We start from the raw sequence: 27,170 nt of genomic DNA on the forward strand, positions 1-27,170 counted from the left end.
AAATAAACTACGTTTGTGTTTACTTTTAGAAGGAAGACTGGTCAAACCAAAGCTACGAAAGTCGTGTTGGTATAATTGTTTTAAGAAAATATGGATTCTCACCACAGTAGATAGGATCTTTTGGCCTATCGTTGTATACCCCATTTACTTAGCTGTCGGACCTTGGACAGTGGGATATTTGGTAGAAGATCATATTGGTGCTATTTTTGCATGGGGTATTATAGTTCATAATAGCTTTTTACCGGGAGCGTTTACGTATGCGTATGGTTTCTTACAGGTAAATCCATTTAATTTTGTATTCATATGGATTTTGCTCTGCTTACAATTTTACGATAGATAAAGGTTTTTCTAAAATATAGCTTATCTAGATAAAGTAATTTCTCGTAGGGATCGGATTACGAACAACGAAATAAAACAGAACAGAAGTGACAAATGCCATAGAAAGAACTGTGACTCTAAAGTGGAACTGGGCGGGTCGCATAGCTAGAATGTCGGATAACAGATGGACACAGCGAATAATACACTGGAGACCAAGACAAGAAGCATATCAAAATAGAGGTCCTCTGTCAATAAGATGGTCTGATGGCATAAAATGGATCGACAAAAATTGGATGCAAACAGCACAAAATAGAAATATAAGGAAAAGACTGATGGAGACCTATATCCAGCAGTGGATAGATCCGGGTTGAATGATGATGACATTTGACTACATAAGACATTTGACTTAAATTTGTCAACATTAATAACATGTATCTAGGGATTGGGGCGTCGCAAAATATTAATGATTTAGATTTAGATGATCAATAATTGAAACAGTATTTTTACGAAAGATGCAGGAGTTTCTTGATTACAGCTTGTATAGAATCGAAAAAAGGAAAGATTTTGCAGATCTAGTAATGTGCAAGATACACCTTCTAAATAAAAGTAGCTTTAACAGTTGCCAAAGTATTTTACCACGAATGTCAAAATTATCCCGAATTTGTAATTCTCAAGGCCTCCAAACGATGCAAAAGAAGAAACTTCAATAATACCAGGATATTCCAATAGAATTTAAAAATCTCGATAAATTATATTTTAAAGTGGGCCAAATAAAACAGTTTGACGGTAATCCTGTATTTACTAATTTGAGTGATTTTGTAATTTCTCTGTTAAGTTACTTTATCTACATAATTCAAATGCAAGTTGTGAAAGACGATGTTCAAAAGTAAATTTAATAAAGAACAAGTGCAGTATCCGTTTAATAACAGACACTTTATATGGCGTTATGCATTCATCTCATCTCAAACAGCTTACAATTTTCTGACTTCGATTACCTTGCAACGGTTACCTTACAGAAACATACCTACGAAATGAATTGGTTTGATGGCCCGGTCTTCTCATATAGCTACATCGTTTTAAATATGATTCTCTCAGTGCCTTTCGTTGAAAACGCATACCTACATTAAATTATTTCCGATACTGTATCTTTTTTAACGTGTTATATGATGAAAATTTTTATGAATGACCGATTAACCATTACAATTTTTGTGAACGAGTGTACATATATTGTAAATTAAATTGAATAATACTTCTCTGTTTTAGCTATTGTTGTTTCATCTTCCGTTAATATTCATATTAGCGAATGCAGTATTCATTAGGTAAGTAATCGTTTATTCATTATCATTCAGCCTATACTTGTCCACTGCTGAACGTAGACCTCCCGTAGTTCACCCCACAAATCCTTGTCCTGAGTATGCATATAATTTTGCTATATCCGCTTCATGTCATCTGTCCTTCTTGTCAACAACAACAACAACAAGATGGACAGAACAAGAATGGTTCGTTACACCTATCTTAATGTGGTCATTCATAACAAGATTCTGACAAGAAAATGGATTTGGTAGATTGAGGAGATGTATTTGATATATAACAAAGTTTTACGCAGAAAATCAAATGTTTATTTGTATAAAAAAACTTACAAAATGAAGAAGTGCAAAATAAAAAGTGATTGTGGAAACTGTATTTAAACATAACAGTATTCAGAAGAAAATAAAAATGTATGTAAACAGCTGAAAAGAGTTGTTTAAGTACGGAACGAAAAAATAATATACTATATATTTTATATATTCGGCAGCTATTTCAAGAATACATAAACACAAGCGAAATCCCTATGAATTAAAAAACATTATATCTCAGTACTATACATAAAAAGGGTGATAAATACAATTGTGAAAATTACCGAGGAATAGCTGTAACCGGATCTATGAGTAGAATATATGAAAAGGTTTTAAAGAATTGAATTGAGAAAAAATATTTAGATTCTGAAGCAAAAGAACAAGCAGCATTTCATACGGGTCGATCCCCTATTGACCACATTTTTGCCTTAATGCAGATAATAGAAAAAAATGGCAAGGAATCAAGAAATTCGTATGTTTTTGGTCGATCTACGTAAAGCCTATGACATATATGTGCCACTGAAGGAGCTCTAGCAATCAATGGAAAGCACTAATATTGATATTGTTGCAAAACTGTCTTTTCTATGATCTTTTAGGCACTAACGTTTAGTTTTAGTTGAATTTATTTATTTTTAATAACTTACTTCTAAACAAATGAAAAACACTGAATTTATATCTTTTATTTTACAAACTACGATATCTAATTTTTTTATTACACTAAATCTAATACTTTATCTACATAATTACAAATTCAAAAGTAGACCGCGCCCGATACATATCAAAGTACACCGACGTATTCAAGTTCACAACTGACCTACTAATTCCAAAAACCCCTATTTATACATTATTACAATGTTCCAGAATAAGAAAGATTATTACAGAAGAATTCATCTTATTCTAGAATAACAATCGAAGGGTTATTTACATAAATATCAAATAAGCATTTTCTAGAATGAAAAATAAATATCGAGGTGTGTACCTGTTAAAAAGGCCCCCCTTTTAAAAGCATTCACAAACAAATTCAGTAAACAAAAAAGGGTCTCTTAAATTATAATAAATAGGTCAGTAGCTGAAAACAGTCGGGAGACATAATCATTAGGCCGGGCCGAAAAAGGGCAAAAAAAATTTTTTTGGGAAATTTTAAACGGGCTAGTAAAAAAAAGTTGTGTATGGTAGTCTTAATACTGTGTACCAAACATAGGCCGAATTAAATTATTTTTGACCGGGCCCCCGGGGGCCTAAAAAAATTATTTTTTTTTTGCTTTATTTTTGGGGCGGGCTAGTATCTAAGATATTAATATCAATGCTACTATCTTGTTAAAAAATGTTCATTATGATCTAAAAAGATTTAACCGGCCCCCATGACCAAAAATATGAAAGAGGGGTAACCAATGCATATTTATTTACTATTTTTGCGCTGTGAACTGTGCAGCGTTTGGCTTGAATTAATATTCGGCACAAACGACATTATTCGGAAAATCTCTCGAGGGCTGCATTGATTCCCATAGATGCCTAGCACCATGTTCCAATTTTGGCTGTGTTTTTATCTCAAACCTCATACGTGAATATACTTGTATTACAAACTTAGCTAAAATCTTTAAGCTTTCTCAAGGATCAGTTGTAGCTACATAAACTCTAAGAATGCGGTTAGCTGTCGTGAACCAACGTGTTTGTGGCATCTTTCCTGGACTTTTCTCTGCCAAACTTTGAGAACATATTCCATCTCCAATTATTGCTTAGGATAGTTTGGACAAATACTATTGATCTGAACTTGGATCATTTTCATTTACAAGAGGCAGGACGGCTTCTATGGTGTTAAATTTAATAACAGGCATTTTTTCGTAATTGGGAAGAAGGGATCCAATAGGCTCAGAAAATGAATAGAGACCTTGTGTGTGATCATCTAGTTTTTGCAGCATACATCTCAAGGGAAGTTCATTAGCGTGCAACGGGCATACACTCCACTGTAATGAATTATATTTACTCGCCTTTCTATAATTCGTATGATTCCACCTTCCAGCCCGTATTTACATTTGAACCATCACATCCCATAACACCTAATTTGCTTAGATTTATATTATGGCTTTGTAAGTAGTCGAATATTCCTTCGACAATATCTATGACATGAGACTGGCTAAGATCCAAGTACCCAAAATATAAACTACCGGATCCTTCAATTAAAGCTATATGGTCTTTAGTTTTCATAATTCGTCTCGCCTTTCCGAATACCATGGTCTGATCTTTCCTTTCATCAAAGTATAGCCCTTCAATATTGACTTGTTTAAATTTTTATTCCCATGCTGGAGTTTTCGTCTGTTTCCCTTAACTCATCTCCGAATTTTATTTTTGTTGATGACTAGCACTGTATTATCTTTGAAGATTTAGTTTAGATCTTCTAAAACGGCATTTAAAAGCTTAAGTATTTTTTCTGTCTACTGTATTATCTTTCTTTTGATTAATAATAAAATATGACAACAGAAGCTTTTTTAATAGACCCAAACATTTTTTTAACATTATAAAAATTCTTTAAATGCCGGGGGGCCCGGTTAATTACTTTCTAAATCGTCCCATGATTATATAAATACTAGTTACAACTTTTAGCAACTAGCCTTGTACAAGAATTAAAAAAAAAATTTCGACCCAAAAAAACAATTTTAAGGGCCAGGGGGCCCGGTTAAATATTTTTTAAACCGGCCCAAATTTGGTATAGGATTATAACGTGTGATCCAAAATTATTGTCACCATAGGTGGCTCTGAACGACAGAGATAGCTATACAGTGCATGTCTATTCTTAATTCAGATATACTTTCCAGTTTACGTCAACTTTGCAGTGTACGTCAACTTAACAAGAAAAGTAAGGTTATGTAGAGATCTTGTTTGATTTTATTTATTATTGTTACTTATAATTTTGTTAATTCTTTTTATTTTTGATTAAAGTTTTGGTTTTGACTGATTTTTTATGTTTTATAATGTTAATCAAAATTAATTGATAAACCAATGATATAAATTCAGATTCAAACAAGACATACGTAATTTTTTGCACGGATAGCTTTGATCCCAATAATTGTGGATCGCTCGTTATAAATACTAGTCCCAACTTTTGGCAACTAGCCGTGTAGAAAAATTTAAAAAAAAAATTTTCGGCCCGGCCTAATAATCATGTTGTTCTGAAGCTATTTTCTTGTGGCATTTTTTATAATCAAGTATATTCAAATGGGAAATAAGCCACAATTTTACCTAAAAATGATTTTATTAACGTTTCGACGCCCAAGTCGGGTGTCGTTGTCAAAATACAAAACAATACTAAATAAACAAAAATGTTGTTGCTTAGTAAAAAATTCTTCTATAATGTATTTAATCTGACTCATTTATATCGGCAATTCAGACACGTATTATACATTTTAAAGTAGACGACTTTAAAATGATATTGCCAATATTGATGAGTTGCGTTCCTGGGACGACTTTACTAAAAGATAGTTCATTCGATTACATGAAATCAATCCCAACTCAAGAATATCCGCCACAAAAAATCGTAGCATGTGATCTGTCTTTAAAAAGACAACCAAATGCAACGGTGGCACTGAAATTCTCGCGTTAGAGATTCCATAGTAAATCACGAGGGAAAACCAGGAAAAACCTCGTGATACTATCCCGACATCGTAAGTATTTGGGTTTACATTTAGTTTAGTCTCAAAACTAATACCAAATTCTGATTTGATATTTTAAATTTTAAATAATACTAAAATACTAAATATGTACTAACTCGATATGTTACTGATTTACTAATTGTGGTATTTTCTTTCTATTGACTTCCTCCTTTAATATGGGTAACCACAATAATTAATTTAACTTTAATTTTTGTTTATTTAGTATTGTTTTGTATTTTGACAACGACACCCGACTTGGGCGTCGAAACGTTAATAAAATCATTTTTAGGTAAACTTGTGGCTTATTTCCCATTTGAATATACTTGACTAATAATCATGTCACAATATGTATAGAAAAATTAAAATAAAAACAGGGACACAATTAATAACAACAGGATTTGCAACATCAAAAGTATTGCCATAAGCAAGGATGCTGCCTGTCCCTGACTTTATTTAAAAGATGCCTCGACAGTTCTTTAAAAAGATGGAAACAAAAAAGTAGAACAATGGGGATACCACTCACCAACACTATGGTATGTACGCTCAAATTTGCAAACGATCACGTAATATTGGCGCAATATTATGACGATTTAAACTATATGGCCCAAAAATGAATTGAAGAGTATGATATAATATGGTGTCTAGGATTGAATAAAAAAAACCGAATACTTGTGCAATGGAGGAAAATAAAAAGATGTCATATTATCTAGGTATCAATATTTCGCACTATGGAACATTAGAAAAAGCCTTAAGAGAATGAAATACGTCAGGTAGAGAAGCCATCACAATGTTAAACAGTATTTTATGGAACCAATCCTTCAGGAAAGAAAATAAAAATAGAAACGGCGGAGAACGTTATAAACTGACTTGTAGTAGTAGTAGTATTCAATTACAAATTATGCAATAGACAATGAAATCAACTGACATTTGTATTACTTATTTTAGATTTCGAGAGGTAACACTTAAAGTAGGAAACAAGCAATCAATAAGAAGTCGAGTATGTCGGCATTTGCCTTTTACTGTAATATTTGTGATTCAAGTGATAACGGCGTACCTCTTCTGGTTGGCGTATGGTACGTTGGCATTTTTATTGGGACCTTTGAGGACGTGGTCCTTAATCTTAGCCGGAGTTTTGTATTATCATGCGATGCGTCTTCCAGAGAAATGCACAAGGTTAGTATATTGGTTAGAGCAAATGATACAGATTCTAGTCTCAAAACATTTTATTTGGGGTACCACAAGGTTTAGTATCGGGTCCTTTTCCTTATCTTTATTAATGGCATCACTAATTTAAAAATCGATTGAAAAATTATTCTTTTTGCTGATAATATAGTCTGTTCGCTAAACTCAGACGCAACTTTCTAGATATTTTAGTCGGTAATTTTGCCAATGTTAGTAAAATTGGCAAAAAATAATTACTAAATAGTTAATAATCACTAAATAGTTAGTAATTTTGCCAATTTTTGCAAATTTGGCAAAAAACAAAAAAAAAATATCGACTAAAATATCTAGCCAGTTGCGTCTGAGTTTAGCGAACCGACTATACCAGTATCACTTGGAGCAACTCAAATATTTCAACTATTCATGCAATTAGTTCTGTTGCCAGGGGGGTACAAGGGCCTCCTTAATTTAATGGACTTACCCAAGTTCTTTTTTATGTATTTTCACCCGTAGAACACGAATTTTTTGGGTAACAGTTGATCCAGATGTCGATAAGATTGTTATAAACAAAGAACTTGACGAATTACATAACAGTGATTTTTGGCAAAACAAAACATTTTTTTGTATTTTTTGGGTGATTCTAAGCCAAAAATGTTCTTACAAGTTTTTCGTAGGATGCATAGTTTTCGAGATAAACACGGTTGAACTTTCAAAAAAAATCGAAAATTTGCAATTTTTGAACCCGAATAACTTTTGATTAAAAAAGAAAATAGCAATTCTTCTTACTGCATTTGAAACTTTAAGTCAAATTCTATCGGTATTGATTATTTGCATTGCTAAAAATTATCTTTTTTATTGTTGAACAAAGCTATAAACACATAGTGTTTCCCGTGCCCAATGCATGCGTTTTAATGTACGTAATCTACGTATAAATTGTCTGTATGCGCGCCTACTCGTTCGATTTTAAATAAGAATTGCATTGAAAACATCATTTAAGCACTATGTGTTTATAGCTTTGTTTAAGAATTTTTATTTATTTATTTATAGTTCTATGCAATTGACCTGGCCTCTTGTGACTAATCCAGGTCGTTTCCTGATGGGATTACAGTAGTTTATTACAATATTATTATTTTAAGAATTTTTTCTATTTGACTAATTAACAATAGCCCTAATCTACTACTAATTATGAAAACTACAAATTGTAAACAATTCTAATAAACAATTCTAATAAACAAATAACAGCAACTAAACAAAAACTAATAAACAAAAGATAAATTATTACTTTTTTTTTAACATATAATTTTTATAAAAGTGCTCCCATTTCTCATTCTCAGATGAGAAATGCCAGCACTATTCATCTAAAAATAGTCACGAATAATTTTAAGTGCAGGTCTAATCGACTTTATGATATTCTCAATGGTATTTCGGTGAGCCTCAGACCATTGAGTTTTAAAATTTCAGGTTTTTAGTTTAATTTTTTTTTTTGTTTGATTAATATTTTTTTTTTATTTATTTTATTTTATTTTATATTTGATATTAATTTTTAATTATTTATTATATAAATATTTATTTAATTATTCCAATATTTTATTTTATATTTTTATATGTAATTTTAATTTTTTTTTTTTTTTTTGTATAATTTCTTATTCAAATTCATTTATATTTTCAAGTACTCCATTTGATTTTATTTCTAGTTCTCTTCTTGAATTAGCATCTATGATAAGCAGCAAATCATCCGCATACGCTATGCTCCCTAGAACTTCAGGATCCACAGCTAACCGTTCCAGCAGTTCTTCTAACATTATGTCCCAAAAAATAGGCCCACACACTGAACCTTGTGGACAACCTTTAGTTATATGTCTCGTCTTTTTATCCATTGGACAACTTAAGCTGGCATATCGGTCTTGACAATAGTTTCTGAAACTTCCGTACAAGTTTCTGGGGCAATGCATCTGTCGAAGTCTTTCGAATAATGCCGGCCACCATAAATTGTCAAAAGCTCCAGAAACATCTATAAAGATCATCAAAACATACTTCTTTGTGCTCCCCCCAATTATATTAAAAACTTTATTAGTTATGATTTTCCTTCCCTAAAGCCATATTGATTTGGATGAAGTCCAGTTTCGTGTCTTATTTGATTTAGTCTTTTACAAAGTAATTTTTCATGTAATTTCCCCATTGTGTTTAGTAAGCATATTGGTCTATAAGATTTAGGTAAAGTTAGATCTTTATCTTCTCCTTTACTTATAATTATAACTTCAGCTTGTTTAAAGTTTTGTTTAAGAATAAAAAAAATTAATTTTTAGCAATGAAAATTATCAAAACCGATAGAATTTGACTTGAACTAGAGACCGACCGATTAATCGGCTTCGGCCAAAATTCGGCTTCGGCCAAAACGAAGCCGAAGGAGGAATAATAAAATGCTCTGACTATACTATACTATATAAATAATCTCTAAACAATATTTACACCCTATTTTATACCCTAATAAAACTAAAACGTTTTACAAACTTTCAGGTAGTAGGTAGGATATAAATTTTAATAATAGGCCAAGATGGCCAAGATATAGCCAAGATCTTAATTTGAATATTTCTCACGTAGTAAAATTCTGAGAAACTATAATAATTTTATTGTATTTGTTAAAACTCAAGATTACTTTTGTTTTGACTACCTAAATAGTAATGGCAAAACATCGACCATCGACTGTCCCTACTATAAATGCAAATATTTATTCACCTTCGGCTTCAGCCGAAGGTATCCTACAGGCCGAACTTTGGCATCGGCTTCGGCCAAAAAAATCACATCCGGTTGGTCTCTAACTTGAACTTTCAAATGCGGTAAGCAGAATTGCTATTTTATTTTTTAATCAAAAGTTATTCGGGTTCAAAAATTGCAATTTTTCGATTTTTTGAAAGTTCAATCGCGTTTATCTCGAAAACTATGCATCCTACGAAAAAATTTGTAAGAACATTTTTGCTTAGAATCGCCCAAAAAATACAAAAAAAAATGTTTTGTTTTGCCAAAAATCGCTGTTATGTAATTATTTTCGAGTTCTTTGTTTATAACAACCTTATCGACATCCGGATCAACTGTTACCCAAAAAATTCGTGTTCTACGGGTCAAAATGCATAAAAAAACTTGGGTAAGTCCATCTGAATTAAGGAGGTCGTTGTACCCCCCCTGGCGACAGGACTAAATATTTCAACTCTTCAATGCATTTTGATTTACTTACAATAAAAGACTGGTCCGACTCTAATTCACTCTCTTTTAACGTAGATAAAACAGCAGCATTATCTTATAAAGGAGCTCTTCAACCCTTGCTTCTTAATGACATCGAGATCAGTACCGTTGATTCTATAAAATTTCTTTGTATGTCATTAAACAGCAACCTTAAATGGTCCCTTCATATCGATTAGTTAAGTAAGAAACTAGCCTAAGCTTGCTATGCAACAAGATCTGTTTCGAAGAAAATCAATTTAGCATCTTCTAAAATAACATATTTTTCTCTCTTCGAGTCTCATCTTCGATATGGTCTTCCTTTTTTGGGGTTCTGGTACAGCTGCCTAATCCGATGTTATTTTTTAATAACAAAAAAGAACAATAAGGTATCTGTTTGGCCTCAGAAGAACAATAAATTGCACAATCTACTTCAAACTATGTACTACTTATATGGATTATGGATACAGGGTGAGGCAGATAAAAGTCCTATTAGAAATATCTCGAGAACTAAAGGAAACAGAATCATGAAAATTGGAATGAAGGGGTTTTGAGGAGTGATCTCTTTAATGAAAATATTTTTATCGATTTGCTACTTCCGGTTATACCGGAAGTGGCTTATAACTTCGTTTTTTTAAATGGAACATCCTGTATATTTTTACATTTTTGGATTCTCCTGGATGTCTTCTTTCTTAAAATATGAGGTTTTGTAATGTTATACAGGGTAGTTTAAAAGATAATTACGTTTTTTTTTAAATTTCCTAGCAACATTCACACCCTGTAGAATTGTAGTAGTTTGACATCAAAAACTCTATTTATGTTCAAATGATATTTAATATAGTCTACTATTGTTAAAAATTGTTAGTATAGCTAAATGTTGAATTGTACTATACAGGGTTGGTCGAAACTCGGAAAGAGTATTTTCTGAGTTTTCTTAAATAGAACACCCTATATTTTATTATTGTAATGAAATTATATTTTATGCTACTTTTTTATTTCTTAAGCATTCCCTATACCTAACTGCTTTATAGTCATTCTATATGCATTCTTTCACGGTTTTTGCTCTAAATTTTAAAGAACCGCTTGGATTGACTTGAAATTTGGCATGCGTATAGCTTACGTGTCAAAGAAAAAAAGTGATATTGTGCCGATGTGTGCTTTTGCCCTGGGGGTGACTTTCACCCCCTCTTGGGGGTGAAAAAATATATGTCCAAAATAAGTCCGGAAATAGGTAAACTAACTAATTTTAAGTAAATTTTGTTCTATAGAGATTTTTCGCCAAGTCAACACTTTTCGAGTTATTTGCGAGTGAATATGTTCATTTTTCAACAAAATAACCACATTTTTAGACGGGTTTTCGCAAATAACTCAAAAAGTAAGTATTTTGTCGAAAAAAACGTTCTTAGCAAAAATATAGCCTATAATAAAGTAAAAAAAATGGTGTACGCGTTAGGTCTCTGGATCTCGTAGAACTAGAGTTATAGCCAATGAAAAATAGATTCATATTCACCAAATTTCAAATAGAATATTTCGACGTGAAATATCGAAAAAATTAAGCACTTTTTGGGGAAAACCCATTATAACTTTACAAAAAGTTTCTAGCATTAAATTTAAGCAAGTTACGCTCAAAATAAAGTTAGTCCCTTTTGTTTTTGCAAAAAAAAAATCGGGAAGACCAACCCCTAATTAGCAACTTAAATGAAATTAATCATTACCGCTCCACAAATTATTTTACTTATGTTGTGTTTATCTGCAAAGTTTCATCGATTCAAAGTGCTTATTTTTGAAAAAATTTGGTTTCAAAGTAAAATTTTTAAAAATTTAAATTTTTAAAAATATTCTTTTTTTCAAAATAACTTAAGAATTGTTAGAGATACCAAAAATCTCGAAAAAAAAGTCAGATTTGCTTTTCTGAATATCATGTATTTTTTTGTTTCTCTGTTAGACAAAAATTTATTAAAAAAATTTGGTGTTTCTAAATTTGCATACATTCGTGATCAGTGACTCGTTCAACCACTTTTAACTACAGCCCTTTCAATAGTAAGGACTTTGAACCGATGAAACTTACAGATCACATAAACAATATATACACGAGTCAAGAAACTTGTGAAGTCGTAACGATTAAGTTCATTTAAGATACTAATTAGGGGGTGATTTTCTCGATTTTTTTACCAAAACCAAAAGGAGCTAACTTTATTTTGAGCGTAACTTGTTTAATTTTGATGCTAGAAATTTTTTTTATAAAACAAAAATGAAGCTTTTTTTAAACACTTTAAATAAGTTGTAATGAGTTTTCCCCGAAATGTGCTTCATTTTTGGTTATTTCACGTTAAAGTATTCCATTTGGAATTTGACGAATATGAACCTATTTTTCATTAGCTATAACTCTGCTTCTACTAGGTGTAGAGACGTGATGTATACACCATTTTTTTTTTAATTTTTTACAGGCTATATTTTTGCTAAGAATGTTTTTTCGACAAAATACTTACTATTTGAGTTATTTGCGAAAAACCGTCTAAAAGCGTGGTTATTTTGTTGAAAAAATGAACATATTCACTGCCAAATAACTCGAAAAGTATTGACTTAGTGAAAAAACTCTATAGAACAAAAGTTACTTAAAATTAGCCAGTTTATCCATTTCCTGACTTTCTTTGGACGAATATTTTTTCACCCCCAAGAGGGGGTGAAAACCACCCCCAGGGCAAAAGCACATATCGGCACAATATCACTTTTTTTCTTTGACTTGTTAGCTATGTGTATGCCAAATTTCATGTCTATCCAAGCGGTTCTTTAAAATCTAGAGGTTTTGCAATATTTTACCGTTAAAGAACGGACTATTAATTTGTGACTTATTGGTGATTCAAGCCAAACAATAATTTCAACAAAAAATACGTGAAATTTTATTAGGTTGGCCGTGAAAATATTCAATCACAAATAATTTTTCGTAAATAAATACATATTAATCTAGACTGATCTTTAAAATTGCCAATAATGGTTGAGCTATCAAAATACCTACGGAGTTAACATTCTTGGCGCGATTAACAATTAAGCACAAATTAAAGCATTTAGGTATAGGGAGTGCTTAAGAAATAAAAAAGTACCATAAAATGTCTTTTCATTGCAATACTAAAATACAGGGTGTTCCATTTAAGAAAATTCAGAAAATCCTCATTCCGAGTTTCGACCAACCCTGTATACTAAAATTTAACATTTAGCTATACTAATAATTTTTAATAATAGTAGACTATATTAAAAATCATTTTAACATAAACAGAGTTTTTGATATCTAACTACTACAATTCTACAGGGTGTGAAAGTTGCTACGAAATTAATAAAAAAAACGTAATTAGCTTTTAAACTACCCTGTATAACATTACAAAACTGCATATTTTAAGAAAGAAGACATCTAGTAGAATCTAAAAATGTAAAAATATACAGGGTGTCCCATTTAAAAAAACGAAGTTTTAAGCAACTTCCGGTATAACCGGAAGTGGAAAATTGATATTTTCATTAAATAGATCACCCTTCAAAACCCCTTCATTCCAATTTTCATGATTCTGTAGCCTTTAGTTCTCTAAATATTTCTAATAGGCCAGTTATCTGCCTCACCCTATATACTTATCAGGCACCTAGTATTCAAGAACCATCATTTTTTTTAAAACATTTTTTTTGTTTCAGGAAAGCCGCAGAGATTTGGTACGTGCCATCAAGTGCTAGTCTTAATGAAACTAATGAAGAACTTTCCCCAATTCAAAAATCTAACTGAGCATAAGAATACTTATATATTATATTTAGATAAATATCTAGGTCAAAATATTGACGTTAAAATATCATCACCAAAGAATTTCAATAGCCCATGCCAAATATATTTTTGAAAAATTGTCGAAACTTTAATTAATTTTATAATTTATTTTATTTTAATTAATTTAAGTTTATTTTTAATATTTTTTTTCATTACGTAGGTAACCTTCTACATAGACTGACAATAATTTTAAAATTATTCTTTATTATTTTTTTTAATATTCGAATATTTTTCTTATTATTCCTTCCATCTTTGTAGATTAAATTTAAGAATAGTGTGCTAACTTTAGATTTTAATTTGTTTTAATTTTAATGGGTTTAATCCATAGTTTGTAGAATAGAAGATTATTATTGACTCCCTTGCTCAAAAGCGATTTTTTTTTAAATTCGTTTATTTTGTAAATTACATTTTAGAAAAATATACGTGTTTTCCACTAAAGTTCGTTGCACGTCATCGATGACATTTAGAGTTTATAGACTGCTTATGGCCGGTTTCACCAACGACAAATAGTAGTCTATTCTATGATTAAAGTTATTCGACCAATAAACTGACATTTCTCCATTTTACTAACGTCAAATAAGACTTATTTTAATTATTTATTAACGAAATATTTACTCTTCGGATAAATTGGCAAGTTAATCTCGCTGTAAATATCTATAAGAAAGTAAATTCGTCAGTTTAACTTTAAATTATCAAAATTATATTGAAACAAAATAAAAATATAAACGTCTAACCCATTGTCCTAGGTGAACGACAAACGCGACAACGCGACGCGACGCAAAAATATCAAGTAATGGTTGTATTTGTGTGTGGCCTACGTTTTCGTGTTAATCAGTCTACGACAAGACGCGACGAAGTGCGAACTTGTTTTGTTCGCGACGAGACACGACGCAGTGTCAAACTTGTAGTGTCAAGTGCAAGTTGCTTTTTTCAATTCAAATTATGCTACTCCATAGTTTATTATATAAATAAAAACTAATATAGTACCCGTGTTTTTCATTAATTAAAGCCAGTAACAGCGTCTCCTCAATAGAAATTGCTTTTTGAAAATTACTTATTGACAGTTGAGTACTGTTGAATAAATGATGAAACTCTCCAAATTTATTTCGCTCTAAATATATGATATTTGTTGTCTTTCTTCTTCGTTTATGGATTTTTTTAAAGCTAAGTATTTAATATGAATTTTCTAGTAACAGTGCCGTATACTTCCCCATACTTAAGATTAGGAATGAATTGACATCGTCACGTTTGTCCTAGATTGCGCGATGGAAAGCGACGCTACATAAGCCACAAGTCGCGTGAATTACTGGTCGCATCGTATCGCACCGCATAGCGTCGCGTCGTTTTCCGTCGCTCACCTAGGACAACGGGTCGTAATGGTTGTATTTGTGTGTGGCCTACGTTTTCGGATTAATCAGTCTACGACAAGACGCGACGAAGTACGAACTTGTTTTGTTCGCGACGAGAACAGACGCAGTGTGACACTCCATTGCTTTTGTCAATACAAATTATGCTACGCAATAGTTTATTAAATAAATAAAAACTAATAGTAAATATATAGTATCAGTATTTTCTCATTAACATACCTTAAAGTCAGTAAAAGCCTCTCCTCAATAGAAATTGGTTTTTGAAAATTACTTATTGACAGTTGAATACTGGGTTGAACAGGTGCAATAATACAATCGAAAGTGTTTGGTAATAAGCCACAATACTCTTTAAACCAATGTGAATTATTTTTCTTAATTTTGAATATAAATAATGATGAAACTCTCGAAATTTATTTAACTCTAAATATCATATAAGTGTTTAAAATATGAATTTTCTAATAACACTGCCGTATACTTCCCTATATTTAAGAATAGGAATGAATTGACATCGTCACGTTTGTCCTAGGTTGAGCGATGGAAAGCGACGTGATGCGACGCTACATAAGCCACACGTCGCGTGAATTACTGGTCGCATCGTATCGCAATGCATCGCGTCGCGTCGTTTTCCGTCGCTCACCTAGGACAACGGGTTATAAATGTTATTCGATGAATAACTATTCAATGATTTATTTGTTGTTGGTGAAACCGGACCTTAGAGTTTTTCTATGTATATTGATATGTCTATGAGTATATTGAAAAATTTAATTACACTAATCACAAGAAGTATCGCAGAATTTCAGCGCAGAGTGTCTGTCAGATCCACAAGGAGCAAATCTTGACTCATTCTGCTAAAAATTAAAAATTATTTTTAACATTTTTTTCGGTTTCAAAAATTATGCGATACTTTTAGTGATTAATGTATTTTTATTATTTTAACCTTACATCTCTATCTCGAATCGGTTCGAATAAAATTTTTTAGGCCTATCTAATCGAAATAAAAATTTTTTCTCTCTTGGAAATGTTTCGGAAAATGCTTTATTTTCGAGTTATAAAATTATTTGATTACTTTTTGGGATTAATGTATTTTTATTATTTTAAACTTATATCTCTATCTCGAATCGGTTCGAATAATTTTTTTAGGCTTATCTAATCGAAATAAAAATTTTCTCTCTCTTGGAAATCTTTCGGAAAATCCTTTCTTCTCGAGTTATTGCAATTTTTGTTGAAAAATACTTTAATTAGTGATTGTTGCAATATTTTTCTAAAAAACTATTATTGCAGTTTTACAAAAAGTTTTATAATAATCTTGATCACCGTTATCGAAGTTCGCCAGTAACGGCAGTTATCGGTGATTTATAAATCACGGCGACTGAATCACTGGTAGTGAAATCACGTCTTATTACTAAGGCAAACGTCTCGCCTATTTATACTGTAGAATAGGGAACTTGCATAAATTTTTAAATTCGAAAAAAATGTTATAAATCACAACAGAACATAATTTAAAACATGTATCAAAGATTAAAAAGTTTTGTTTGTCTTTCGTTTGGCCCCTAAAGACGATTAAAAATTCAAATTAAAACAGGTGGCTCAAAACGCGTCGTGACGTCACTGGGTTGTACATTTACATGTTTCCAATAAAGTAAACAGAATTTTAAATTAGACGTTATAAACATCAGTAGAAAATACATTTATGTGACGTTACAAGTGTTTTTGATCGTTTGAACTATTCATAGAAAGTTTTTACTTTTACAAAATGGTTTTATTTTCAATAGCAAACCTTTGTTCCTTTCCTTCAAAAACAGTATAAAACTCCAATTTTAACAAACAGGTATATATTATTACAATGACATACGATAAATGTCATTAGAATATAAATATTTTTGACTTATTCCACGACGATGAGCTGGCCAAATACCCAAGTAGGTGGAGGCCAATAAACTAAAGAAGGAGAAGAAGAATAGACCTAAATATAAGGTTGTGTCTAGGTATACGTTAACGTGTACGCAAATAAAAAAGTTATGAGTGTCAGTGATTTCTTATTTTTTATTTGTTTAGTGTTTGTTTTTAAATTAACTATGGAGTGTGGACAATTATTTAGTTCTTTTAACGAGTTTAAGAACATTTTAAAACAGTACGAAAAAGATAAGAGACTATAAATTAATATATATTTTTTTTAGTTATAAATGACTGTATGTAATGTATTACCGTCCAAGATTAAAATAAAAGGAAGACATAAAGCTTTCACAATAATAATTAACTTGTTCTGAAGCTATTATCCTTTTGGAATTTTTGTAATCAACTATTCTAAATGAGAACTAAGCCACAATTTAACTAAAAAATTAATTTTATTAACGTTTCGACGTCTAAACCGGATGTCGTTGTCAAAATACAAAATATTATTAAATTAAACAAAAATGTTGTTGCTTAGTAAAACATTTTTTCTAATAATTTATTTAATCTAACTAATTTTTGTATTTTGACAATGACATCCGACTTGGACGTCGAAACGTTAATAAAATAATTTTTTTAGTTAAATTGTGGCTTATTTTGCATTTAGAATAGTTGATTATAATAATTTACTTACATATAAAAATTATTTTAACAATATTTTGTACCTACATGCCATGTCAACTAAATACATATAATTATTTTGCTAACCTAAATATATACTTTTATATATATACATTGATTTATTACAATTAAGTTTGAAACATCTGAATAGTTCTGCTTCCCTTCCCTTAACAAATATTTTTCTATCAAACAAACACTAAACATATCAAAATAGCATGTACTAAAATGTATAGTCACTGCGCAAGCTAAATAATGACCTCACTGGCTTGATGAAGTTTAATTCGCGTCTACCTAACTTTTTTATTTGCGTACACGTTAGCGTGTACCTAGACACAGCGAAATATAACCATAATCAAAACTAATGCAAAACTATGTGACTTCACGGGCCGTTTGAACTATTTTATACCGCAGAAGACTTTAAATATGTATTTCTAAGTTATTACGAGTTTTTGAAGAGTGAAATTTTGGAAATCTCATTTTTAAACAAAACTGAACATTATTATCTAATAAAAAAAATGTGCAAGTTCCCTATTGAACCCAAGCCACATAACTGTTGCGGTACACAGTGTTCAATACGAATCCCGATCTCTTTTATATTAACTAGTCTGTACATGTACATGTTAAGAAAAGAAAATAGTTTCTTGTCAATGTCTAGAAGTATTATAACTCGAACAAAAAATTGATCAGATGTAGAGTGGTATCATTTTGTGGGCACTAAGTGCAAAAAGATGTCGTTCAAGTCAAGTGTTGGTCGCTTGTTGCTATATTGCGAATTTTGCAGCACAATTCGGGAAAAATCAAGTTTACTGAACAGGCCATTCACATTGCAATTTACATTCCATTGGATCGCAGAAAGGATGGCCTCTTAACTGCTGTCTACCATAATTTATTGTTCCGTCTGTGTCGAGATAAGAACTTTTTTGAGATAGAAAAATGTTGTTACATTTTTGATGAAAGAACATATTTAATTGTTGTAAGTAGTCAAAAATATGTTTAATTAACGACACTTGCTAATATACAGGGTGGTTCATCTTATTCGCCTCGGTCTCTGTACGGAAAACCACTTGATATTTTAAACAAATTTCTTCACAGAAATATACAGGGCCTTTAATACTACAATCTAAAAATAATGTGAATTATACAGGGTGCTCCAAAAAAGAGTTGTATATCAAAGTTATATTTTTTCTTATGGAATGCCCTATATCTGATGACATTATTGAATTGACCTTAAAAAATAAGCTATACTTTTATAAGGGTTCCCTATACCTAAATATAGGGTGTTTTGATTTATTTCGATTTTTATAAAAATGTAAGGTTTTAGAAAAAAATAAATATCTACGAATCTAAGAATCAGTAACAAATTCTTTCTTGGATCTTAATAGTAAACTATTTAGCATACTTAAACAGATGCTTATTGCAACAAAATTTTTTACAGGGTGGTCAAAATATGAGATTGTTCTATTAACAAATTCAAGCTGTAATAAGTTACTTATTTTAAATGGAACACTCTGTATCTTACTAGTCTATCGCGTAGGAAATTTACTTAGCTTTCAATTTGTATTAGGGTTTCCTATACCTATCTCCCTTCATTTTTTAAATTTCCTAATTTGTAGGCTTTAAAAATTAGAATTAAGTACCTATGTCGTGGTTATGTACAACACATCACCAACACCGGCAATATACTTAGATATCTTAGTCAAGATACTTTCATTAATAAAATTCACATTTTTATCATTTAATCACACAGAGTATTCTTATTTTAGATGACATACTCGATATTCTATTCTTTATAATGGAAGATATTTAAAATCTCTTCAATTCGATGTAAACATTCTCAATATACATGTTATTCTGTAAATTATATAAATTCCCATGTTATTCTGTAAATACCCATTTTTACATATTTTTGTCCAATATGCTCGTTTTCGTCAAAGTAGCCATTGCATTTAATTGTTTGTAATTGCGATTCAAAGATTCAAACAAAAATGGTATTCTTAAATTTACTTAATAACCGTTGGGTTAAGATATGGAAAATACTTATACGGAATGAAATATAATTTAAATATCTTCCAGAATACGGCATCTAATATAGGGTATGCAGTTTAATATAAACATATTCAATGTCACATGTAGTAGGCCAAAATCAACTAAAATAATACAGCACTCTGTGTGATTACATTATAACAATGAAAATTTTATTAATGACAGTATCTTGTCTACGTATATTGCCGGTATTGGTGATGTGTTGTACATAACCACGACATGGGTACTTAATTCTAATTTTTAAAGCTTACAAATTAGGAAATCTTTAAATATTTAAAAAATGAAGGGAGATAGGTATAAAAAACCCTAATAAGAATTTAAAGCTAAGTAAATTTTCTTCGCGATAGACTAGTAAGATACAGGGTGTTCCATTTAAAATACGTAACTTATTACAGCTTGAATTTGTTAATAGAACAATCTCATATTTTGACATCCTGTAAGAAATTTTGTTGCAATAAGCATATGTTTAAGTATGCTAAAAAGTTTACTATTAAGATCCAAGAAAGAATTTGTTACTGATTCTTAGATTCGTGTAGATATTTATTTTTTTCTAAAACCTCACATTTTTATAAAAATCGAAATAAATCAAAACACCCTGTATTTAGATATAGGGAACACTTATGAAAGTATACCTTATTTTTTAAGGTCAATTCAATAATGTCATCAGATATAGCGCATTCCATAAGAAAAAATATAACTTTGATATACAACTCTTTTTTGGAGCAACCTGTATAATTCACATTATTTTTAGATTGTATTATTAATGGCTGTGTATATTTCTGTGAAGAAATTTTTTTAAATATCAAGTGGTTTTCCGTACAGACACCGAGGCGAATAAGATGAACCACCCTGTATTCATTATTTTTTATTTCTCTTACTTACTCTTCCAAGTATTCTTCCAATATTTACATTTTTCATTATTTAGTACACATACATAAATATGTACGTTAAACAGTTTTTCAACAAAACTCTTACAAATGATCCACAAAGACCACAGTAGTGCTCTGGTTAAGTTTTTTAACGATGTATGTGCTACTGAAAATGCCCAAGAAATAGCTGAAGTCTGTTTTTACAGCCCTTCCGAATAAACAATGAGCTAAAAGGTGCGGCGAATACAGATTAATTAGTCTGATGAGCTACACATACAAGATTTTTCTTCGCGTGGTACATGGAAAAATAAGGAGTAGATGCAACATCGAACATGGACCTAAATTAAACCCAGTTGGGCTATCCCAGTGCTCTTGACAAGCGTGAGACACTTTTTGCCTTAAATAGACTTCTTCAAGAGTGTCAGAACCAACGTAAAAATATATTTATCGATTACGAAAACGCATTTGAACATATGAAGAACTTCGGGAATTGATATTAAAGATATCCGTATCACTGGAAGTAGAAAGTAGTAGTTTGAATCGATACAGGGAATGTTACATGCAACAAGCTATAAGACAGGGACGGACAGTATATCACTATTAATTGGCACTAAATTTGTAAATCTATCGTCTAAAGTCTAAGCTAAGCCATTGGCACTTTACCCCTCCTCTGTTATAATATGTTATGTAAAGTTGCCATCTTTATGAAATATTTAATATTATTTATTTATAAGTATATTCTAAGGACCACATCTTTATTTTAAATTAGTTTTATAAGACTATTAAAAGGTTAGTTGACATACATACATAATTTACAATATTACATTGATATTGAACACGTATATTAGTTATATATATATATATATATATATATATATATATATATATATGTATAGTAGTCGTTAGATTCACGTAGTTATAAAAAATCAACTGACCTTTTAATATGCGATTATATTACCATACAGTTGTGTAAGTTAAAGGTATTTTTAAGTGTATAATTTTTAATTTTGTACGAAGAAAATATAATGATTTGCTTAAGAGAATAATTTCTTTGGTTGTGATGTTATTTTCCCGTCTTGTCCACTAGAGACTAGAGTATTTAATCAGTATGACTGATTTTACCATATTATAGTATTTATTTTTCGTACTCACCTCTTCTAAATATGTGATGTAATCCTAAAGATGTTATTTATTTTTACGTGTACAATAAAGATATATCTGCAAATTGTTTAAAATTATTTTATGGTTTCTTTTGAGTCCGTTGAAACCCCTGCGCATGCTGTGGAGATTACAAAGAGATTGAATTACTGGTCATATTACCCGTATTCACGCAGGGCCTCCGCAAGGCTGAGCGGCGCCCGCGTGCGGCATGTCTTTTAGCGCCCTTAAATCTACTATATCCACAATGTATTAATTTTTTTCGAATCCTGAGAAAACTAATAAGTATATTTCAAAATTTTAAACGCAGAATGAAAGATTACGTTATTGCCGAGAGCCGAAATTCCCTGAAAACTTCTATAATGTTTATTTTAATAAGTCAAAGGGGTAAAAAAAGAGAACATTTATTATGATTTTTAATTTTAAATATCTCATTCAAAAAAAAAAACTTTTTGTTTATTTTAATGGACTTTCGGCCATTGGTAATAATGTAATCTTTCATTCTGCGTTTAAATTTTTTAAAAATATTTATTAGTTTTCTCAGCATTTGAAAAAAATGAGTACATTTAAAAACCATTGGTCCGAAATTTTGGGCCTACGCTCTTAAATCTAGAAACCGGCAGCTAAATCTAAATTGAATTAAATAAGTGTTTTCTAGATTTGACTGCAGCAAATTCTTTTATATATTATATGATATTATCTTCAAAGTCAATTTTATTGACGAGCTCTTGCTATATAGCTAATATTGTCAAACCAGATAATCTTTCCTCTACCACAGTAGAACTCAAATAATTTTTAATAACTTTCATTTTGAAAATGATCTCTTACCACCAGAAGCAACAGACAGTTAAAGTGAGGAGAATTCATAATGAAAAAGTGATATTTAGTAGAGATGTAGTTAGATATTTTCAAATATATATTGATTATTAAGAGTTTTTAGTAGTGAGTTCAGTTTTTACATATTTGTAAGATTCTCACAAACTTTAATAATTATATGAAATTTATATGGCTTTATAGCTTCTATCCTACTCGACCATCTTGTATTACTTAGGGGTTTTAGATTTAACTCAGGAACATGTAGTTTTATAATATCCCATCTTTTTGTGGAGGAAGAGAAAAATACGTAAAGTTCTTATACTTTATTAAACAAATTTACTATTTTATTTGACACTTTAGCAGCATCATTCATTACTAAATTTAAGCTATATGCAGCGCGTGAAACAAAAAAGCTCGAGGATTATCCTACCCTTATCATATATGCATATTGGCATCGTTATCATACCCTTGACCTCTCATGTCTTTTATATTTAAATTTTGTAATGGTTCAACTACAAAATTAAATAATCCTTCCCCTGTATTGTTAAATATTATTCGTGAAGCTAAAAAACTGTGAAACGTGAAAATATCGTTTAATACAACATAACTCAAAGTTAGGCTTATTTGCTTTGTATCACTTGAATCTGAGGTAAAGTCCATAATTACTGAATAAAATTTGGAACTATGCAGCATACCCTAAATATTATTTTTTACTTTAGAAAACATTAATACTGAAAAACGGATATTCGAAAATTATATTGTTTTTAAAAATACAATAGTAGTAGAAATTGTTTATTAACACCAAATATATAATAAGATTTTAATTATTTTTTCAGTAATAACACAATATTTGATTTTTTGAGATTTCTCTAGGAGTCAATGGAAAAATTAAGATTGAATAAAAAAATGATCTCATTTAAAATAAATATTTCTTAACCAAACCTTCGGTTTGGCGCCCTTTCGGGGTTACGCCCGGTCACGGGGGCCCTGTATGCACGCCAATGGTCAATATAAAATTCTTAATTGTATGTAAAAAAATGCGCAATGACTATCTTAAAACCTACCATATTGCTGAACAGCTAGCTAGGAAGGCAGCAGGCCTAAGAATCTTAAAACCTGGTGATGTTTTTGGCTGATCAACTGCAACAATCGCGAAAATTGCCCAATGTCACTTCCACACTCAAACCGTAAAAAGATGGGAAGAAGGGTCAGGATGTAGACTTGCTAAGGTAATACTAAGGAACCTTGGGAAGTCAACATCAGAAAAAGTACTTGAGAATGACCAGGAAAAACCTACGCTTCAAAATCATGCGTTTGTAAGAGAAACTTCAACATCCCGTATCTCGGAAACGAAGCATTTGCGGATATATGTTTATAAAGCAAACGGTAAATAAGTTAAATCGGTGTATCCAACTTGAAATAACAGAGAAATGGTCGATTTTAGGGGTATAATGCCAACAATACCTTTTGTAGTACTTGAAAAGACCTTTAAATACTGTTAAATGTCGATTACATTCTAACTAAGCGAGATATGGTGCAAAAAACATTGATGACTAATGTATTTTAAGAAAAAATGAGCAGTATATTTTAATCCATCATCCACCAAAATTTAAATGCATCGCTTTCCTTCTACATTACCTTTTATTAAAGTGTTATTTCTATGTTCAAAAAGTTAGGCTGGTTTAAAATGCATGGTTTTTGAAAAAAAATTAAGATCAAATCAAGTACTTAACCCACGAGCAGTCGCGCCGTTAGAAAAAATGTAACATTTTATCCTTTTTCGTGATAACTTGATGAAAATTTTTGCAACATAGCTCTTCACTCGTAAGTGCCTCGAGAAAGGGTGTAGTTAATGTGTAGGTTTATTTTCTTTTTTGGAATTTATGGCTTTGGTGAGAAAAAATTAGCTTTAATAATTGTTAGAAATAATATGTCTAACATAACAAGTAAATAAAAATACTATAAACTAAAATATGTTGTAAATTCGTATTGTTAGACAAAATCTAACGCGTGACCGATTACGTGACAGAAAAGAGCGCGATTGTTCCCGGGATTGACAAAAATTTTGGATTCATACTGTAGTATAAAAATGTCAGAAACTTAACTACCTACTTTAAGATGGTTGATAGAAATAATAACAAAAGTATAGTCGATTCGCTAATCTGAGACACAACTGTCTACATTACAATCACAATAAAAATGCACTATAGTGCATTATATATGTATATATATATATATATATATATATATATATATATATATATATATATATATATATATATATATATATATATATATATATATATATATATATATTTGTACAAATATTTTCGACCGTACTGTGTTAAATAGTGATTTTTTGAATAACGGCAATTCGGTCAGATGAAATAAAACTCTATTTGTTCTAGGTCTCAATATTTCGTCACTATTTGGTGACTTCTTCAGGAGAAAACTGTAAATTTATTAAGATTAGATATGGACAAAAGACAAAACATTTCATTACTTACAACTATAAGAGTGATAATTTAAATTCGTTTAACATATTATATTGAACATTGACTTGAGAAATGACTGATGTTGTTTTGACATATATTTGGGAGTTATGGTAACTGCAATATATTTTATGTTAATAGAATGGTGTCTAATATTGAAAAAAATTTTTAGTGAATACGTCAAAGTAAACAAGAGAAAGTATTTGCGAAATTTTAAGGTGGAAAGGTAATAGTAGACAAATCAAAAAGGACTTAAAGTATTTTAAATTGACTATAAAATGTAATTGATGGTATGTAATGAGTTAGTGTAAGACTGGTATTCAGAACTTGAATAAAAATAAGATAGCTTCATTGTTAGTAGATTAATTGAGTAATTTGTTTGTATTTTTTAAATTTTGGGAAAGAATGTTATGAATTACTTAAAATATTACAGTAGATATTACTCAAATGGTTAGTGTCAGTCTTATAATTAATTGATTCTGGAGTTTTGTTAATATGTACCATCTCAAGGAAGAGTCGTTTTTTATAGTTGTCAACTTATAGTAAAAATTTTGGAACAAGTTGACAACTATAAAAAACGACTCTTCCTTGAGATGGTACATATTAACAAAACTCCAGAATCAATTAATTATAAGACTGACACTAACCATTTGAGTAATATCTACTGTAATATTTTAAGTAATTCATAACATTCTTTCCCAAAATTTAAAAAATACAAACAAATTACTCAATTAATCTACTAACAATGAAGCTATCTTATTTTTATTCAAGTTCTGAATACCAGTCTTACACTAACTCATTACATACCATCAATTACATTTTATAGTCAATTTAAAATACTTTAAGTCCTTTTTGATTTGTCTACTATTACCTTTCCACCTTAAAATTTCGCAAATACTTTCTCTTGTTTACTTTGACGTATTCACTAAAAATTTTTTTCAATATTAGACACCATTCTATTAACATAAAATATATTGCAGTTACCATAACTCCCAAATATATGTCAAAACAACATCAGTCATTTCTCAAGTCAATGTTCAATATAATATGTTAAACGAATTTAAATTATCACTCTTATAGTTGTAAGTAATGAAATGTTTTGTCTTTTGTCCATATCTAATCTTAATAAATTTACAGTTTTCTCCTGAAGAAGTCACCAAATAGTGACGAAATATTGAGACCTAGAACAAATAGAGTTTTATTTCATCTGACCGAATTGCCGTTATTCAAAAAATCACTATATATATATATATATATATATATATATATATATATATATATATATATATATATATATATAAACAAACCAAGACACGTTGAATGTTCGAGGAGCACTCCCAAATCATGATTTGGGAGTGCTCCACGTGTTTGTTTATTTCTAGTGCATCTTTATAGGCGGGTTGACATTACTATTAGTGAATAACGAACGTGGCTCACGCTTACATATTTTGCCCGTGCTATTGTTAGATATTTTATTATCTATTTTCAAACTCGAGCAGTACATTTGTATTTGTATGCAATGCATAAATACAAATGTACTGCTCGAGTTGAATCGACTTTAACAAGAGTTTATATTAAATATATTTTTGATTTTTAATGTGTTTTTATTATCATTTTATATGTTATAAATTTTGCAAATAAACAATTCTGTCTGATGACAAATAGTTTTATAAACGAGTGACTTACCTCGGTAATGATACTTATTGATGATGTTTCCCATCTCAGCTACATAGAAGTAAATGAGAAAAATCTGAAATAAACAAAAAACGATTTATTTTCACCTTCAAAATGGCCATTGGTATGGTACAGTTGATTTTCGCAATCAGATAATGTCATGTTAGTCCATGTGGTGAGACCGCTCCCATCTGAAAAAATTTCTGATTCGGTTTCTTTGTGGATTCTTATTCAAAAATGTTCCCCTTAAACAAATCTGAAGGGTACCGGGCGGAATTTTTGGGCAGAAATTGTTTAAACAATTTTTTTAAACAAATACAAAATATCTCCTTTTTTGCTCTGGTACATATTTTTTACATTTTTTGGGTCATTTTAAATAAGAAAGATATCTTGTGATTTTTGAAGTTATACTTCTTTACC

At 30.4% G+C, this 27,170-nt stretch overlaps 1 protein-coding gene across 1 annotated transcript in view; it reads left to right on the top strand.

Moving 5' to 3' along the window:
- Window positions 1-21,848, top strand: part of LOC126887492 (transmembrane protein 62-like) — a 65,628-nt gene extending 43,780 nt beyond the window's left edge. The window contains exons 9-12 of the mRNA XM_050655090.1: window positions 30-277; window positions 1,582-1,637; window positions 6,527-6,754; window positions 13,637-21,848. Of these exons, the coding sequence (XP_050511047.1) occupies window positions 30-277; window positions 1,582-1,637; window positions 6,527-6,754; window positions 13,637-13,724 (620 nt within the window). The 3' untranslated portion in view covers window positions 13,725-21,848. The remainder of the gene's footprint in view (window positions 1-29; window positions 278-1,581; window positions 1,638-6,526; window positions 6,755-13,636) is intronic.
- Window positions 21,849-27,170: the final 5,322 nt, after the last annotated feature.

Source organism: Diabrotica virgifera, chromosome 6 (assembly GCF_917563875.1).
Source record: "Diabrotica virgifera virgifera chromosome 6, PGI_DIABVI_V3a".
Taxonomy (NCBI): Eukaryota; Metazoa; Arthropoda; class Insecta; order Coleoptera; family Chrysomelidae; genus Diabrotica; species Diabrotica virgifera.